Here is an 18,355-nt window from a genome sequence, read left to right as displayed (position 1 = left end):
CATGTATAATTTAAGATGTCTCAGAACGAGAACTGTTATAGTATAGAACTGTGATTCAAATGGACAACACAGAAGAAATCAGTGATAAGCTTTTTAGAGAAAAAAGTTCAAGACAGGCCAAAAAACTAGCGAGATGGACCTAGGAGAAGGCTCAAGATTTTTGAAACTTAGGAGCATTTTGCAGAAAGGAGAAGATAGACAAGAAGAAATCTTACTTGGATAAAGAGAAGCAGAGCCTTCTAGATGTCTGTTAAAGACATCTGATGAACTAAGTAAGAAAAGAAAAATGTACAAATAAATGTTACTCTGGAGGGCTGAATAGAATAAGATATAGCTGGAGACTTTAAAAAAATGAAAAGGAAATCCCAGGATTTCATAAGCAAGTTATGTAAAAGAGCAGTAAAATGAGTAAGGAGGAAGAAATAAGTAGTGAAAGAAACAGTGAGCACAATTAGCAGTGAGACTATAAAAGCTTGCAAAGGATCAAGTAACATTCCATTTCCAGAAGCTACATCAGCACCCGCTGAACAAAAAGTTACAAAGACAAAAGCTGTCCCTGCCCTTTAACCCAACCTTTTGGGTACCAGAGACCAGATCCATGAAGAATGGACCAGAGAGTGCGTGGTTTTGTGTGCTGCCTGCACCCCACGGATGGGACTTTGCTTGTTTGTGCAGACCAGTTATTGGCATGCTATGGCTCGGTACTGGTCCACGGACTGGGCGTTGGGGACCCCTGCTTTACAGGATCAAACTGATATTCAAGATGGACAGTATTTAATATTTATTTATATATATGTAGCGGTGTGGGTCTGTACATATGTTGTATATAGTATGTTTAGGTGTGTGTCATGTATGTGTTTCACTTTGAGAGTGGGCAACTAAATTTCATTTTTGATGTGTGCCGTTGTGCCCACAGTAAAAAAATGACAATAAAGGTTATCTTATCTTATTTTAAAGGTGGAATGCCTCTGCTTAAAGATGATACAATCTGCTTCCCAAGTGTAAAAGGGATACTGCCCTGGAGTGATGAGATGACCCACCCTTATCCTAGTGTTGGGGTAGAGCTGGTATTCTAAAACAGGGTGAATCAGTTGTGATGTTCTGCAGGTCTTAACTAAATTATGACAGGGTGTTATGAGATAAGGACAATGGGAACAGAACATGTTCTTGGAGCAAATATTATAGAAGTACTGTCAAGGAGAGGGAGGATGGGAGACGGCAACTGACTGTAGCGCAAGTAAGTGGGAACAGGTTGGTGGCTGGCTGGGAAAAGGAAGTTAGGTTTGGAGACTGAGGTGAAAACTGTTTTAGGGAGGTTGCCATTTCTTCAAAAGAGCAGATGTGCAGCTTGGGAGTATTTCTTGATTCCCAGCTACCATTAGATTTGCAGGTGATGGTGATGGTAAGAAATACATTTGCACAAGTATGACTAGTGCATACCAGCTGTGTTTATTCTTGAGCCAGTTGCCATTTTGCAATGTTTATCCATGCCCTCTTCACTAGTGCAACATGGTGCACATTCAACTGGTGCAAAATATAGCATTTAGACAGCTGAGTTCAGGATATAGGACCATATAATGCCTGTTTTGAAAGATCGTCAGTAGCTGCCAATTGCCTATTAGACATAATTTAGGTCCTGGTTTGACCTTTAAAGCTGTAACTGGTGTAGACTTGACTTTCAGAGGAACCATTTCCTCTGCTATAAACCAATCCACTTACTTAGATCAGCAAGACACGGCATTTTGAAGATGTCCCATATCTAGTATATGGGAGCATATCTTCTCCTGTATGACCCCAAGCTAAGGAAGTACACTTAGTTTCCACTATCCTGGTGTTTAGAAAAATAGTAAAAAATATATTTTTTTCACCAAGCCTTTCATTTATTTTAGTTTTGTCTTATTCTGATTCCATTTTTATTAAGTTCTATAATTTGCCTCTTAAACTGGTGATAGGATATAAATGGGAGTAATGGGAAACGCATGCAAACCATAAATTGTGAATTATCCACCCCTCGGTTTAACAGAAGGCATATAACCCTTGCTAAAGTTTGTGAAATTTTGTTGGATGGTGCAAAGGTGGCAAAAGATAGCAAAGTCCAGAAAAAGGCAACACATATTTTTTGTAAGTGAGTTGTTGGTGTAACTTATGGTTGTATATCTTGCACAGGTAATGAAGAATATACAGTATATCAATGTTCACACTGCTATGGGAAAGTAAGGCCACCCTTGAAACTTTTATTATGATTTTTTTTTCATCCTTTGATTCACAGAATTTTACAGCAGTCCAGTCACCTTCTTCTATTTGGAAACTTCCAGGATTTGTCCATTGCTGCAGCTGCTGCTGCTTTTTTTTAAACAAGGGGATAGAGCAGTGGTGTTAAACTGCTGGCCCACCAGCCAGATGTGTCATTCATAGTCCACATCCACCCTGGCTTCACAAAGACAAAAAATGTCACAATATGGAGGAAATTTGTTAAAAAGGGAAAAAAGGAATTGCTGGATGGTACTTTTGATTGATAGCACTTGGAACCTTCAGCCTGGAGGTACCTAAATAAAATGTTGTTCCTTACAAAGAGATAACCTGTGCTTCTCAGTGGAAATATGACTGCAAAAAGTTTTAAAATAATCAGATGCACTATTTTCTTAGAGTAAATATAGAATGTAGATGAACTGTGTGCCTTCATAAATACAAGATGAAGATTTTCTTGGGTAAATAATGTCTTCAGAAGTGTCAACACTATGACTTTGAAAAACAACATAAAATGAATTATGTGCATTTTGTTGGTGCATGTGGAACCTTTGCCTGCATAATTTTCAACTTATTTCATATATCTGAGCTGTGGTGCTCCCTATCAGGCTAAAAAAGCTAATTTATCTGCTGTAGAACTCCTCCATTGGCTATACCTATGAAAAGTATACAAAGTACATTGTCAGGATTGCCAATAGGAGCACTCCCAAAATACAAGTGAAGTTTTAGATTTGAGACAGAAGAAGTCCAGAGACTTAAGATGTCTCCAATAGAAGGCCAATGAGTATGCCAATCAAGACAAAGATAGAATTTGCTAGGTTTTCCCATGAATGAGCCTCCTGGACCCCATGGCATTTGTAGCTAAGCAGTGGAAGAAGTATCTGGAATTATGGATCATGTCAGGAAAGCAGTATTTAATATGATGGTGAAGACAATAGGAAATAACTGAGATTATTTTCATGATTGCATGCTGTAATGTTTTTTTGCTCCCTTTCTGAATCATTTGCTCTATACTAAACACTGAGGCTTGAGGCTGAGTTGTGGCTGGGTGTGTATAGGGTTTGTGGTAGAGTGGTTGGCTGCTGTGAACCCCCTACCCTGAGGAGGTCCTTTGCTTCCATGCTGGTAGCCTTGAGGAAGAATGAAGATTCAGCTCCAATCTGATGGCTGAGTACCAAGTGCTTGACTGTGAGTTTCCTATTATGAATGGAGGACTGCTTTCTTCCTCTGGTGAGAAACCAGAGTAGGAACTGGGGTGGGAGTGAATAAGAAGAAGCCCCTCTTCCAGTTTGTAGGAGCAGCAAGGGAAGGATTGTGTGAATGCTAAGGTGCATGAGTGCACACTCCATCTGGGGCCCTGGCCACCACTAGGAATAAGGGAGCGAATGAGGCTTTGGATAGAAGCATACCCACTAACCTCTCCCCTCTCATGGAACCCATTATTCCCCATGGCTTATGGATGAATTGAGGGAGATGAAATAAGAGAAGACATTTAGAGTGTGCCTGGTACTCAACAAGGGATGAACTCTACCAAACTGGTTTAGAGCTGCTATAAAGGCCTACCTCATGGCAGTAAGGCCAGCAAAGCGCCAATACAGGTAGTCCTCGACTTACAACAGTTCATCTAGTGACAGTTTGAAGTTAGAATGGCACTGAAAAAAATGACTTATGACCATTTTTCTCAGTTACGATCTTTGTAGCATCCCCATGATCACATGGTCAAAATTCAGATACTTGGCAACTGGTTCATATTTATGATGGTTGCATTCTCCCACAGTAATTTGAGCCCCTTTTATGACCTTCTAACAAACAAACTCAATGGGGAAGCTTAACGAACAGGTTACTAGCTTATCAACTGCAGGGATTCACTTAACAACTGTGGCAAGAAAAGTTGTAAAATGGGGCAAAACTCATTTAACAAATGTCTCATTTAACAACATAAATTTTGGGGCCAATCGTGGTCATAAGCTGAGGATTATCTGTACTACTCTGCCCTTATTATTATTAGTAGTAGTAGTGGTAGTAGTAGTAGCAGTAAAGTTGGAAGGGACCTTGGAGGTCATCAAGTCCAACCCCCTGCTCAGGCAGGAAACCCTATACCGTTTCAGACAAATGGCCGTCCAGTTTCTTCTTAAAAACTTCCAGTGTTGGAACATTCACCGCTTCTGGAGGCAGGTTGTTCCACTGGTTAATTGTTCTAACTGTCAGGAAGTTTCTCCTTAATTCTAGGTTGCTTCTCTCTTTGGTTAGTTTCCACCCATTGCTTCTTGTCCTGCCTTCAGGTGCTTTGGAAAATAGCTTGATTCCCTCTTCTTTGTTGCAGTCCCTGAGATATTGGAACACTGCTATCATGTCCCCCCTCGTCCTTCTCTTCGTTAAACTAGAAATGCTCAATTCCAGCAACCGTTCCTTATATGTTTAGCCTCCAGTCCCCTAATCATTTTTGTTGCTCTTCTCTGTACTCTTTCTAGAGTTTCAACATCTTTTTTACATCGTGGTGACCAAAACTGGATGCAGTATTCCAAGTGTGGCCTTACCAAGGCATTGTAAAGTGGTATTAATACTTCACGTGGTCTTGATTCTATCCCTCTGTTAATGCAGCCCAGCACTGTGTTGGCCTTTTTGGCAGCTGCAGCACACTGCTGGCTCATATTTAAATGATTGTCCATTAGGACTCCGAGATCCCTCTCACAATTACTACTATTGAGCAAGGTACCTCCTATACTATACCTGTACATTTGGTTTTTCTTGCCTAAATGTAGAACCTTACTTTTTTCACCATTGAATTTCATTTTGTTAGATAGCGCCCAGTGTTCAAGTGTGTCCAGATCTTCCTGTATCCTAAGCCTGTCTTCTGGAGTGTTGGCTATTCCTGCCAGCTTGGTATCGTCTGCAAATTTGATGAATTCCCCATCTATCCCCTCGTCCAGATCACTGATGAAGATGTTGAAGAGCACTGGGCCCAGAACAGAGGCCTGGGGCACCCCACTACACACTTCCCTCCATGTAGATGTGGACCGCACATTGAGTACGGCCGGTCAGCCAGCTACGGATCCATCTGGTCTTTCTATCTTATCAAGTAGTAGGTTGTGATCTACTTTGTCAAATGCCTTATTGAAGTCCAAGTAAATTATATCCACAGCATTCCTCTGGTCCACTAATTTTGTCACTTGGTCAAAGAATGCAATAAGATTTGTCTGGTATGATCTGTTTTTGACAAACCACAGATAGCAATCCTATGTCCCTGTTTAGAGCAGCATGAGCCCTCTTGGGTGGGGGGGGGGCTTGGAGAACTTCTTACAGAGGCATGTGGAAGAATCTATTTAGCATTTGTCAAAGTTGCTTGGATTCACCCAGAGTTGGACATGGCCTTGTTACAGGTCTGAAGGAGATGCCTGGTGGAGGGATGGGGAGACTTGCCTGGTTACCTGGAGACTGTTTGAATTTGTTGGACCCGAGGAGGTGGATCAGGTCCTTAGAACTGTGCAATAACCACCTGCGGTAGCAGTGGAAACTAGGAAGGTCTTCGCACAGCTTCAGCTTGTGCATCAGTTGTGCTGGTTCCTGGTTTGGGGGGGGCTCTGCTCACAGCCACTTCCTGAAATATTATAACACATTCTATATGAGATTGCTCATGAAAAGTATCCGAAAGCTTCAGCTGGTGCAAAATGCAATGATGCGGGAAGTTATGTGTGCTTCTAGAGTAGCACATCACACCTCTGCTCCGTAACTTCACAGGTTGCCAATTTGCTTCTGAGTTCAATTCATTTGCTGGTTTTAACATTTAAAGGCTGCTTCTTTCTAATTATATCTGCCCTTTTCATCAGATCTGGTAGGGAAGGCATGTTGTAGGTACCAGTTCCAGGAGGTAGGTTTTCTCTCCTGTGACACCTATCTTGTGGAATATTCTCCCCCTTAAGGTGAGGTTAGCTTTATCCCTGTTAATATTCCGGAGGTTTCTTAAGATCTGGTTGTGTCATCCAGATTGGAGGTCTCAAGGGAGCAGTGAAATCCTAAGATAGCTCCCCCACTGTGTTTAACACTCACTCACTCTTGTGCCTTATGGTTTTCTATATATTTTAATTTTATATATGTGTGTGTGTGTGTGTGTGTGTGTGTGTGTGTGTATTTTCTGAGGTTTTTGCGGGTGTTTGTATATAGGTCTTTGGTTATTCAGGTTTTCTCCTGCATCAAATTGGAAATGTCTTGGTGACGTTTCAACGAAGTCTCATTCGTCATCTTCAGGCTGGTGTCTTCGGCTTCGTGCTTCTAGGAGCAATATATAATTGACTTAATTAACTGATGTATGCTGCTGCCCAGACTCATTTTGTGTGAGATGGACGGCCATATAAATTTGATAAATAGCAGAAATAATTTCAACAATTCATCCATTCTACTTTGAGTAGAAATGTGTCTCTAAAGCAGATGCAATGTTACCTAAAAATCAATATTATGGATGTTTTTCCAGACATTTTAAAGAAATGGTACAGTCAGGTATGGCCTTTTCCCCCTTCCTATATGCAAGCATAAAGAACTTGTGCATTTTTTCCAAGAGAAACCAGCAATATACTAAGTTCATTCAGTAAATGTCTACCAAAGAGCTTGGTGTTAAGCTATTTCTTTGCTGGACATTTGTAGTATCTTAAAGTGTCACTCAATCATCTTTGTGTCAACAGAAATGAAGACAGATTTTATATAGCCACAGTGATAACTGGCTAATGCACATCCTTAGTGAGGAGACAGCATTAGCTATGAATTCTACCCTCTGACTGTCTTTTCCTCTTCCATCTATAGAATAAATTGTCTGTATTTTTGGAGATGTGAGGATGCTATTCTTATCAACAAATTATTCCACTGTGTTTTCAAGAGACACAGTAGCTCTACAAGGCAATTATATGAAATTTGTATAGATACATTTATATGCATATATTTACATCTATAAATAATTTTGGAAGTTAGGTTTCATAGCAGACAATGCAAATAGATTACTGAACTAGTTTGTACACCATCCCTAGAACATCTCAAGCCAGTTATAATAGTTCCTTTTCAATTATTTTGGCTCAAATCATTTCCCTCTTGATGGTTCTGATTTAAAATAAAAGTTCCTTTCAATTAATAATTATTTTGCAAACATACTTGCTATGCTTTCATTTTAAACACTCAAAATAGGATTTGTACAATTCATTGAGATGTATGGGAACTCTGACTGCAAGATGAAATGATCAATCATGCTCTTAATTTTCACAATTTAACCTGTTGCTGATTTTTGTCTACTACCATGTCGCACAAACTGTTATAGGAAAGGATAATCACAGAATTTGTTAACTTCTTTCCCATAACAGCAGCTACTTCTTTTTCCATGCTACAACACAATAGACATAAGGAGTATTGGAATGATCTAATATTTCCCTATCCTGGAGCACATCCTTCAGGTTTTGCTGTGTTGGATTCTGGAGGCCTCCCACTTATCATGAGCTGTGATGGTTCAGTATAAAATAGGAAAGGAGATATCAGATATATAATTAAATGATCGGGTACTCAAAAGAAATTACCCCTGTTCCCAGGCCATGTCACTGTATAATTTTTTTCTCCATTCAGTCTCTGATGTTATATGTGATGCTGGGGAAACAAATCTTCCATTTGACAAAAAAAAAACAAACAAACTGTGAAGTCTGCAGATGTTATTTTTACAATCTTTCTGATGATCTCAGTTAAACTTCATTCTCCACTTTATAGTCAGTCATCTGGTTTGGCCTTGAGCAGACCTGGACAGGCCTGAATAGAATGGTGGGCAAGAAAGCGGTAGTACAGAAACCTTGAAACATAGCCCCACTATCTCTTGAGTAATAAGGGTATTCAGATTTAATTTCAAGCATGAGATATATACTTTCTCTTTGTATATATTTACTATCCATATTCCCATTGCTTGCCTTCTAGGGAAATTTTTTTTAAAAAAAAAAAGAATACCAGACTTTGAAAATTGGCTTTAGAGTAAGTCACTATCTCCAAAACAATGCCGGTTGTTATAAATGCATGAGCGTCTTTTATTTTAAGATTTCCATGTTGAAAACTCACAAGCCTATCTCGATTGCTCAAGAAAATTTAGAAAGGAGAGAAAGCCAGTAAAAAAAATAATTAAGCAAGTAAAAAATAATTATAAAGTATTTTGATGGGGTGTTTGGTTTGATTCAAAGTCCTTCCACACGACAGATCTTTTACAAATGGTTTTCCAAATGTATATATAAAAAAATAAAGCCTCTTTCTTCTGCTTGCAAGGGATTTTCCGGTTAAAGTTTCAATTCGTGATCCATAAGCCCTTCAGAACTGTGGGAAGGAAATAGGAAAACTTCACAGAATCAGCAGGAAGATTGGGGTGATGAATATCTCTGCATTCATTCGTTTGATACAGCTGAGCTAAATAAAATCACTTGGAAGCCAAGGCTTCTTGGGCTGCATATACAGCTCAGGATCAGGCCTGCAAAGAGGAAAGTCTCTCGAGAATTACTCTAAAGAAAGTGACCACCAATTAAATTAAGAATGGATATATTCTGCTTTTGACGGTTTACACTGTTGAATTCGACTAAGTTCCTAATAACTATTAATAAATATTACATCTGTAGATAAATGTGACAGATATCCTTTGAAAGTGTTGATTAAGAATGTTGACAGTCATAGCTGACAATACAACAGAGCTCTCCAGAATACCCCTGCAAGGGAGTCTGAAAGATAAGTCAAGAACTTTAATTCTATACGTATCGTAATTTGTGGTTTTAGTTAGACGTTAAATGTTCTGACTTGGACAGTTGAAAATGTCATTTTTTTTCCTTCTCAGCAAAACAATAACAATTAAATGCAGTTGTGCCTTTCCAACTGAACTATGGATCCCAGTAAAAAAGGGAGAGACTATATTTGTCTTTTCTTCCCTCTTCCCAACAGCTCCCTGGGACCCCCAGAAGGTATGTCCTGGGAAAATCGCTACAATAATACAGAAGTTTACTATGAGTGGATACACAAGAATCACATCCCTTTCTTCCTTTAACAGAGTCTTCCATTGGCTCAAAAATTCTTCAAATAATGCGGTTTTCCCTCTCAACGTATGAAAAGGACCAACAGATATAAACTTAGAATTATTATAAAAAATACAATGTCTTATTAAAGATTCTAATTACAAAAGAAGTAATGATATTAAAAACTGTACCAACACAAGGGCCAGAAAAGATGGCAGCAGACATTAAAGAATTTCAAATAAATGACATTTCAGATTATAAAAGATAACAATATACGTTTTAAAATAATAATACAAATTGCCACTGGACTAAGGAAAAAAATTCAGTGGTCCCTAGCTTATTATCTGACACAATAGGCCTTTTCCCACCTCCATTAACCATTGCATAAACAGGGTCTAGCAACCTCTTTTTTCTGCCATTTTCCTTGGCATTGTCTTAATCTTTTTCCCAATCCATGAGTCAGACGCTCTTAAGTCATAAAATGTTAGTTCCTCCCTTACTTTGTCATTGTCCAAAGGCAGCTAACCTTCGAGATGTATAAAATCTGTTAGGCGTTTGTATCCTGGAGGGTTTTGGAAACAGAAACCACAGAATCAGAACAGAGAGTGGCAATGGGGGCTGTATATGGTGCCGGTAGATTTTTCTGCCGGTTCAGATGAGTAAAAGATTCTGTCATTCAATAGTTAGGAAAGGCAGCTATCAGTTCTATAGGGCTATTAGGAAAAGTCTCATAATGCAGTGCAGCATATTTGCTTGCAGAAAGGAATCTCCAATCTTGGAATCCGTTTCTGCACAATGCTGCAGAGGAAGTGTGTAAGTACTGTAGAGTCTTTTGGGGTGTAACTAAGGCAAAGTTCTCAAAGTCCCCCCACCCCCAATGAGACAGCTCAGGGGCCAGAACCCTCCAAGGCTTTGCCAGCTGAAGGTAGGTGGGAAAAAAAGAAAATGGTCACACAACAGCTTCTGCTCTCCTGCTTCATAAAGAGTTCTGCCAGCAGCAGGCGCTAGGGAATATGCCACGGTCTCGGAAGGCATCACCTGGTCTGGTCTCTGCTCTCATAATTGAAAGAAGGAAAAGAAGGCTGCTGGCAGCTCCAGTTTGGTGCTGACAGAAGCAGCTGCCATCCTGGGAGTTGCAGAGCACAGCGGTAGTTCCTTCCTTCCACCAACCTTCTGTCTTTGGGTTTCCCCTGTGCTACAGCTATTGCTGCTGCTGCTGCGTGGACCCTGCATGTGTTGAAGATGCAGGGCAAGGAGTGATAGAATCTCGGTGACTTTCAGCTCCTAGGTGGCCTCCTCCCTGGCTTTGACAACTGATTCACATCTGGTTCAGAAGGCAAAAGTAAAGGCTAAACTCAGTGATTCAAGATCACAGCTCTCCCATTCTCATAACTTATACTCAGGAAGGGGAGAAAAACTGCACTAGGAAGCACTCTTAAAAAAACCCAAAACTTTATTTTAAAAGCTGAACAACCACCTCCCACTCCCCAAATGGAAGAAAAGAGATCCTCCCATACCTTAAGCCTTATCAGCATAAGCCCAGCCTAACAACACTGGGAAATGATTACCCTGCTGTCACAGGCGCTCCCTTTTTTCTCGTCTTTGGATTTCTCTGCTAAAATATCTTTTGCCCTCAAATAAATTAATATCACTGTGAAGTACATTTAAAGTATCAATTCTTGCTCAAACAGGAGACACATTTGCATTTCACCATTTCAAAAGTGCAGATGGTAAAACAATACAACACAAATATGAAAGGCTGCATTAAGCTGCATTAATTTTCTAGGAAGGGTAAACTAAAACTGGTAACTGACCAGTGATGAATCTTCCACAGCATGGGAAAGGGCATCTTCTAAACTTAGTTCCTTCTTCCCATCCTTTTCAGTAGGCCTATAGCAAACAAAAGTGTATTCTAAGTAAATGTTAAAACTGAAATGATATAACTGACTTAATTTCTCTTTTCATAAAGACATTTGATGTTGAAAATGTTAATGCCTGCTGTTAATAAAATGTAAGTAAAAAATCCATATACTATAAGTCTAGAATAGAGGTGGTCCTCTACTTACAACCATTCACTTAGTGACCATTAGAAGTTACAACAGCCCTGAAGAAAAGTGTAAGTTTTCACACTTACATCCATTGCAGCATCCCCATGGTCACATGATCAAAATCCGGGCACTTGGCAACTGGTATGTATTTATGACAGTTGCACTGTCCCAGCATTATGTGATCACCGTGTGTAACCTTCCCACCTAGCTTCCAACAAAGTCAGTGGGGGAAGTTGGATTCAGTTAACAACAGCATGATTCACTTAACAACTGTAGTGATTCACTTAACAACTGTGGCAAAAAAAGATTATAAAAAGTGCTGCAATTCACTTAACAATGTCTTGCTTAGCAAAGGAAATTTTGGACTCAATTGTGGTAATAAATCGAGGACTACCTATAGTAAAATAGATTTATGGAGTATGAGGATTTAATCATATAAGAAACATTTATAGTTGCATGTAAAATCTAAACTTAGTCAAAACCATGAGCAAAATTACAGAAAGAAAAAAGGAGTAATATAAATATTTCTTTATGTAATGAACAGTGGAAAATAAGAAAGTTCTCATAATTACAGAAACAATCTTTCCTTCAATTTAAAACCAGTCACTATTATAGAGAAGATCAGACTGAATAGATCTATCTATCTATCTATCTATCTATCCATCCATCTATCCATCGATCCATCCATCTATCCAAAACATACTTTTGGGAGAAGGGAATGAATATCAGGCTATGGATTGAAAAGAATCAATGATTTTGCTGCATTTTCAAAACCTATATATTTGTATGCATGTTTTAAATTTGGGAAACAATAATGGCTCCAACTGTACAGATTTGAGTCGTTAGATTTACTAGGGATAGATAACAAATCTACTGCATGAATTGTAAGAAATGTACTGTGTACTATAATTTTAAAATCTTATTACTAATTATGAAAATGCAGCTGATTACTCTGCAGCTGATCTCTAGGAAACTTACCTGATCTCACATTCTGGCTCTAACTCAAAGTCAAATTCCAGGTCCGTAGTCTTAGCTACTTTGTGCTGTGAAGACTCCTCTGAAATTTTTCTCTTCCTCAATAATTCAAGCTGGATGCAAAACAGACTATCTTCAGTGGGTTAAACAAACACAGACTCCTTATAGCAGCTTTTAAGAGAGTCAGCATTTCCCATGTAGTGTTCACCCTTGTTGCCCATTCTTTTTCTCTTAATTTCCACATATTTAACCTTCAACCCCACCCTATCAACTTCCTTGCTTCATATTGAAGAGTCTTATGTATTTTCTCTGATGATTATAAATTTTATTAAATAAGGACAACTTATTTTTTAAACATTATTATTAAGTCCACTATTTCAATTATGTGTTGTCTATAAAAGCCTGTATTTTGTTTCTTACTGCTACTTCTACTGGTATCTAGTTTCAATCAAAGCTGCTAACAAGTCTTGTAACATAACATCATTATGAAATTAATAATAAAGGCAGTATAATTTATAACAGTTAAAGTATAAAAATAAATGCAATAAAAATCTCTATACATTTATACCAATCACCCAGACATGCTAATAAAGGGACAACTAAGCTTTTGCAGGTTTCCAAAAAGTAAGGAGGGAGGCAACTGATTCCATTTTAAGGGGCAAGATGTTCCATTTGAGGGGAACCCAACAGACATTGTGTTAGCCCTTTGAGGCAAACCCAGTCAGGAACAAGAATGTTATTTTGTTCATACAGAATCTTGAAATCTGTGTTTTCTTTCCCTCTCTTCCCCCTAGGAATTAAGGTAGGGTCAGTTTGAATTTCTTGCTAATATTTTGTTTCCTGGATTTAAAACACATATCATAACTTCCATAGTTTCTCCAAGATTATCTCTGACTTATTCACATCTAAGCCCATCACCTCCCCAGCACTTCATGAGGGGGTGAAGTGAATGACATTTGCCCAAGGTCAATTGGTCTATCTGTCCAACCAACCAACCAACCAACCAACCAACCAACCAACCAACCAACCAACCAACCATTATTCAAAAAGTCTTTAAAACACTAGCTAGGATGGGATGGCTGGCAGACCTCTTATGGAAATATTTAAGATACATTGTATGCTTTATTGCTCTGTTTGGATATCAGCTTCTGTATTATTTTATTTTCAAATCATTTTAAGTGTTGTATACTATAAACACACAATGATTAGATAAGGACATGAGGGGCTATTATCAATTCCTTCTACTCCGGGCATGGCCTTCAAACACAACCTGATTCTACGGATTCAGCAGAATCAGTGGAACCACCTGCCTCCAGAAGCGGTGAATGCTCCAACACTGGAAGTTTTAAAGACGAGATTGGACAGCCATTTGTCTGAAATGGTATAGGGTTTCCTGCTGGAACAGGGGGTTGGATTAGAAGGCCTCCAAGGTTCCTTCCAACTCTGTTCTTCTGTTCTGTTCAGAAACTGCTTGCTCTCCCTCCAGCCAACAAAAACCTTGCCTGACCCAGTTCTAGTCCAAAACTGTTCTTCCTTCCTCCACCTTCTCAAACTCTTCCTTATCCTATGTTCCTTTCACATATCCTATTCCTTCCTCCTTAGTTATCACCATGGTAATCTCCTCTTATCATAAAAGAATCTGTAAAATAATAATACAATATGTATCAGTTCACTTTCCCTACTTACCTTTAACCCTAAGGTTAAAATACCTTCACATTCACCAGTGCCATCAAGCATGTTAAGTTTCATATTAATCCCCAACCATTCTACCCCAGAGCTTCCTGTCCTGCCACTTCCAGCAAGCTGGAATAATGAAAGCAGCTGCATGAACTCTTCTGATCCATCCTACAGTCCCAAAGGCAAAGAACTTCAAAAAATAGAGAGAAAACTTCCTCTCATGGATGACTTACTGTTGTGAGACGTTCTAGTGCAGCAAAACGCTCCTCCCATGTTGCTGTGGATTTCTCAAATGCTTCGTGCCTTTTTAACAGTTTCTCTACACCTTCCACAGTTTGCCCATAATCACCACTAAACAGGTAGGATTCCTGGGCAATGAGCCAAGCCTCAGCCACTGAAGCATCTCTGGAAAACTGACACACCTCTAGCACTGTTGTAGGGAAAACAAACAAGCAAAAGGGAATATTACATATATTCAGGACCTTCAGATAAAGGCAAAGATAAATCCTCCTTACTTAGCATTATTAGAGGACCCGGATTTTCACTTCTACAGAGAGAGAAAATTCCATTTGCATAGAATAGTTTATAGCCAGTGCAAAGAGGTGAGACACTTTGTGCGGTACTCACACAAGCGAAGCCAGTCCCAGCGTCTGTCCCACTTTTCCATCATCTCCCTCCTCTTCTCTGTCAGTTGTAGCAACTTCTCCTTTATCTAAAAAGAAAAGGAGGAAAAGTATGCATTTTTTCTGGATTAACAGACTAATTTTTTTACATTTCGTCTTAATTTGCTCACATTTCGTTTTGCTTTTCCTTTTGATAAAGAAGCATGCACAGTCTTATTGCACTGATAACCCAGGAGTAAACACAGTAAACAGTGGTCTACCTTGAATGGTAATTTATCTTACACTATCTACAATATGATATACCAGGAACAATATACATACACGTATTAATACAGTAGGATCCAACAAACAGCAGTTACAGTAGGAAAATAGAAGGGAGAGAACACATCCGCAGAGCCTTCCTTTTTATACAAAGGCTCTTAAAGGGACATAGACCCTGCTGAATTATTCCCATCATTATATCATATATCTTACATTACATCAGCTGGTTAGCTTTTAAATCATTACCTTGACAAGCCACATTTGGTTAATTCATGACAATATTATAAGAACACTTTACGCCCACTGTAGGTTACTTTGCAGAGGATTGTGCACAGATAGTGTGCAATATATCAGAGACAAATTCAGTTGTCATATAATGGAGCCATTGTGTAGAATCTTTGTGCCCCCAAATGCTTCAATTATACTTTAAATTGCTGAGAGAATAACATAACAAGGGAAGCCCTACCTCTGCGTCCTTTAAAGGATAGATTTCAAAATGGGCCATCTGATGTGTAAAAGTAGATTTTGTTCTTTTGTTCATTAGTCTATTAGACAAAAGCACAAGAGAACTACCTCTAGTAACTGAAGGGGCCCCTTCTTTATTTCCCCCCCCTATCTTTAAGGTGAATTTGGAGCTCAACCAGTTTTCTTACTGTTTATCACAAACAAATCGAAATATATGTCTCTCTTTTCATTCACAACTAAGTCCATACAAGATTCTGAGAATCAAGAATGGGGAAAGAATTATCTTATTTCCAGCAACCAGTGGCATTACTTACATCTTTAAAATCTAGATGGGACGGCATTTTAGAGTGCTCTAAACAAAACAGATGCTTAAATCAGTTGTAAAGCCCACTGTGGAGAACACTCACCTCAGCTGCACCGTGGTGTCTGCGCTGCAGTAAAGCTTTCCCAAGATCGATGCAGGCAGTGAAACTTTTATCCCTAGTGGCTATCTCAGACTTTATGTCCTGATGGTATTTCATCAACAATTCCACAGATGACACATCCCTTAAATTAAGAACAATTTTTAATGAGAAAAGAAACATCAGGATGATTTTAGAGGTAATATTTTACATCTCTTGAGTATAAACTGAGGAGCATTGCTGAGAGTCCCACTGACCTATTACGTTTTTACAGGGACTGGGCAAAAAAAAAAAAAAGGAACAAAAGAAGGGCTTCACCTGGGCTTCTCCTGGGTATCAATCTGCCGGATCACATTCTCCATCCAGGACATGAGATCTCGCACCATGCTGAAGAAGCGGAACTTCTCGGCTGTATCAACTAATTGAGCCCGCCGCCCCTCGCAAGCCTCCAGCAAGGCTTTCCAAGCTTTTACCACCTCCTGTTCTTGCTTCTGGATGGCCAAGGCCTTTTCTCCAGCATAGGCTGCCAGCAGGCGTGCCGCCACTTCCTGAAAATGCTGAACCTGCCAGAGCAGAGAACACTTCTTGTGGAGAGGAGGAATCACAGGGATATGTACTCCCTGGCAAGCTAAGGCTGGGAATATAGCTTTCTCAAAACCCACTTTCTAACATTAGACATGGGGGATGCACCTGTCCTTTTTCACCGAATAATGAAAAAGTTGAAATAAATCTGATGTGGATACTGTAACTCTGCTAATTAAGGAGAATAATTTCTTCTGGTATTGGTTTTGAAAGACTCTGGCAAAATCTAACTTCATACGCTCAACAAACTTTCCAAGGGTAAGTAGTCTCAACTAGCTTAAGTAAATTCATACAGACTGTTCCTTCTGTTTATTGGTTTCTGGTTAGATCTCACAAGCTTCCAGTAAATTAGCCACCTCAGCCCATCCATAAAACGAGAGAGGATACCACCAGATGGCCTCACATGTTTTTAAGAAGCTAAGAGGTTACCTTCACTCCCAACAGATGAATATCCCTCTCAAAGGCTTTGTGCATCCTGTGGAAGGTCTCGGCTGTATTGACATCTCGGCCTAACTCCTCGGGCAGCTCCTTGTGCTTCTCTTCAATAAGAACCTGGATCTCACTACCGTCATAAAAGAACTTATGCAGATTATAGGAGGCTGTCAACAACTGCTTTCTGGTGTCAATCAACTCAAGAAGGTCAGCCCAGCTCTCATTCAAACCATCTCTCCACTCTGCAATCGTGGCAGCTTCTGGGTGGATATCAATCAGCTGATCAGTTCTGTGGGTGACATTGTTCACCCACTCCTGTCCCAGGTTTCCTGTTTCAAGGGCAAAGTCTCGGAACTTTTCCCGCAGGAGCTAGTCAAGAACCAAAACCAGAATGAACAAAATATTTTTCAGTACCTTTCATCTTTCAGCCAAAAGATTATAATATTTTTGTATGGTGATTCAGAATTTAAAAAAACCCCAAACTTTGGCTTTTTCAGGTATCAGACCTGCTTTTATCCCAACACAGGAGTAACTTTAAAATGCTGCTTTGCACTTCTTTCCCACTTTCTCTTGTTAAAGATTGGCTATTTTCTTTTTACATAACTTTATTAGGCAATATTGAAATAGTGTACATAATACTGCCCACCACAGGAGGGTTATTCATATATGAGGCAGTGTGTTACTCAAGGTTTTACGGAGTGTATCACCCTTTTGGCAGAATCAATTTTTTTCAACAGTTTAGTATAAACATTTTAATTTTAATATTAATTTTAATGTTTTAACTTTTAATGTCTGATGTTATAATGCTTTAATCCTATAACTGGTTTATTTTATTATTTATGGTATTGTAAGCTGTCCAGAGTTGTTTGGAAAGAGATGGGTAGGATACAAAGTTAATAAAATATATGCATAAAAATGTTATCAAAGGGTACTTCAGTGTACTGCGTGTACATTTTAACACAAATTAACTTCAATTGTTCTCTTTATTTTCTTTGAACCCTTTAATATCAAATCCACAACATTCAGTCCATAGGCAGCTAGAAAGCAAGAAACCATAAGTTCGTGTCTCTTCTTGACCATGAAAGATAGCTGGGTGACCTTGGGCCAGTCATTCTCATCCCAACCCATCTCATAGGGTTGTTATTGTGGAGAAAGTAGAAGGAGAAAGGTATCTTGAATGCGTTCACTGTCTTGAGTTATTTGTAAAAACAATAAAGGTGTGATATCAATCAATGAATCAATTTCAGGCTCTATATTCATTTTTCCATATTGAATGTTTAGCTGCTGAATAGGAAATACCCTTTTGGCAGTGAGTTACATGGTTCATAAAGCTAACCGAAGGACAAATGTCAGTACAGGATTTTTTGAAGCAAAAGCAGCTTCAAAGACTTCTCAAAGGTAAAACAGTATAGTATCACTTTGATAATACTTAGGTAAGTCTTGTGCAAGCAGTAAAAAATAAGAATATTTTTTGGTGTATCACAGTGGACCAACTGAATAGATAAGGGAAAGGTATTTTAGACCTGGAAGAGGTATTTTAGGAACTTTCACAATGATCATGAGAATCAAAAAAGATCTTGTTAATCCACAGAGAATTTATAAAGGTTTAGCCTGCAGAAATGGTTGCTAAGTTTAAT

General features: G+C 39.0%; 1 protein-coding gene across 6 annotated transcripts in view; it reads right to left on the bottom strand.

Annotated features, from left to right (window-relative positions):
* The window catches only part of SPTB (spectrin beta, erythrocytic), a 126,790-nt gene that overhangs the window by 18,027 nt on the left and 90,408 nt on the right, over positions 1-18,355 (bottom strand). For 4 of the 6 annotated variants that reach the window (XM_039354343.1, XM_039354346.1, XM_039354344.1 and 1 more), the window contains 7 exons: positions 16,716-17,087; positions 16,023-16,267; positions 15,711-15,849; positions 14,582-14,666; positions 14,188-14,384; positions 12,281-12,390; positions 11,069-11,144 (listed from right to left, as the gene is read on the bottom strand). In XM_039354343.1, coding sequence (XP_039210277.1) covers positions 11,069-11,144; positions 12,281-12,390; positions 14,188-14,384; positions 14,582-14,666; positions 15,711-15,849; positions 16,023-16,267; positions 16,716-17,087 — 1,224 coding nt within the window. The other 2 variants (XM_039354347.1, XM_039354348.1) reach the window with 2 other exon arrangements.

Source organism: Crotalus tigris, unplaced genomic scaffold (genome assembly GCF_016545835.1).
Source record: "Crotalus tigris isolate CLP2741 ecotype Arizona unplaced genomic scaffold, ASM1654583v1 scf7180000018550.1270297659:1495590, whole genome shotgun sequence".
Lineage (NCBI taxonomy): Eukaryota > Metazoa > Chordata > Lepidosauria > Squamata > Viperidae > Crotalus > Crotalus tigris.
The sequence above is the reverse complement of the archived record's forward strand: the minus strand, read 5'-3'. Positions and strand labels throughout refer to the sequence as shown.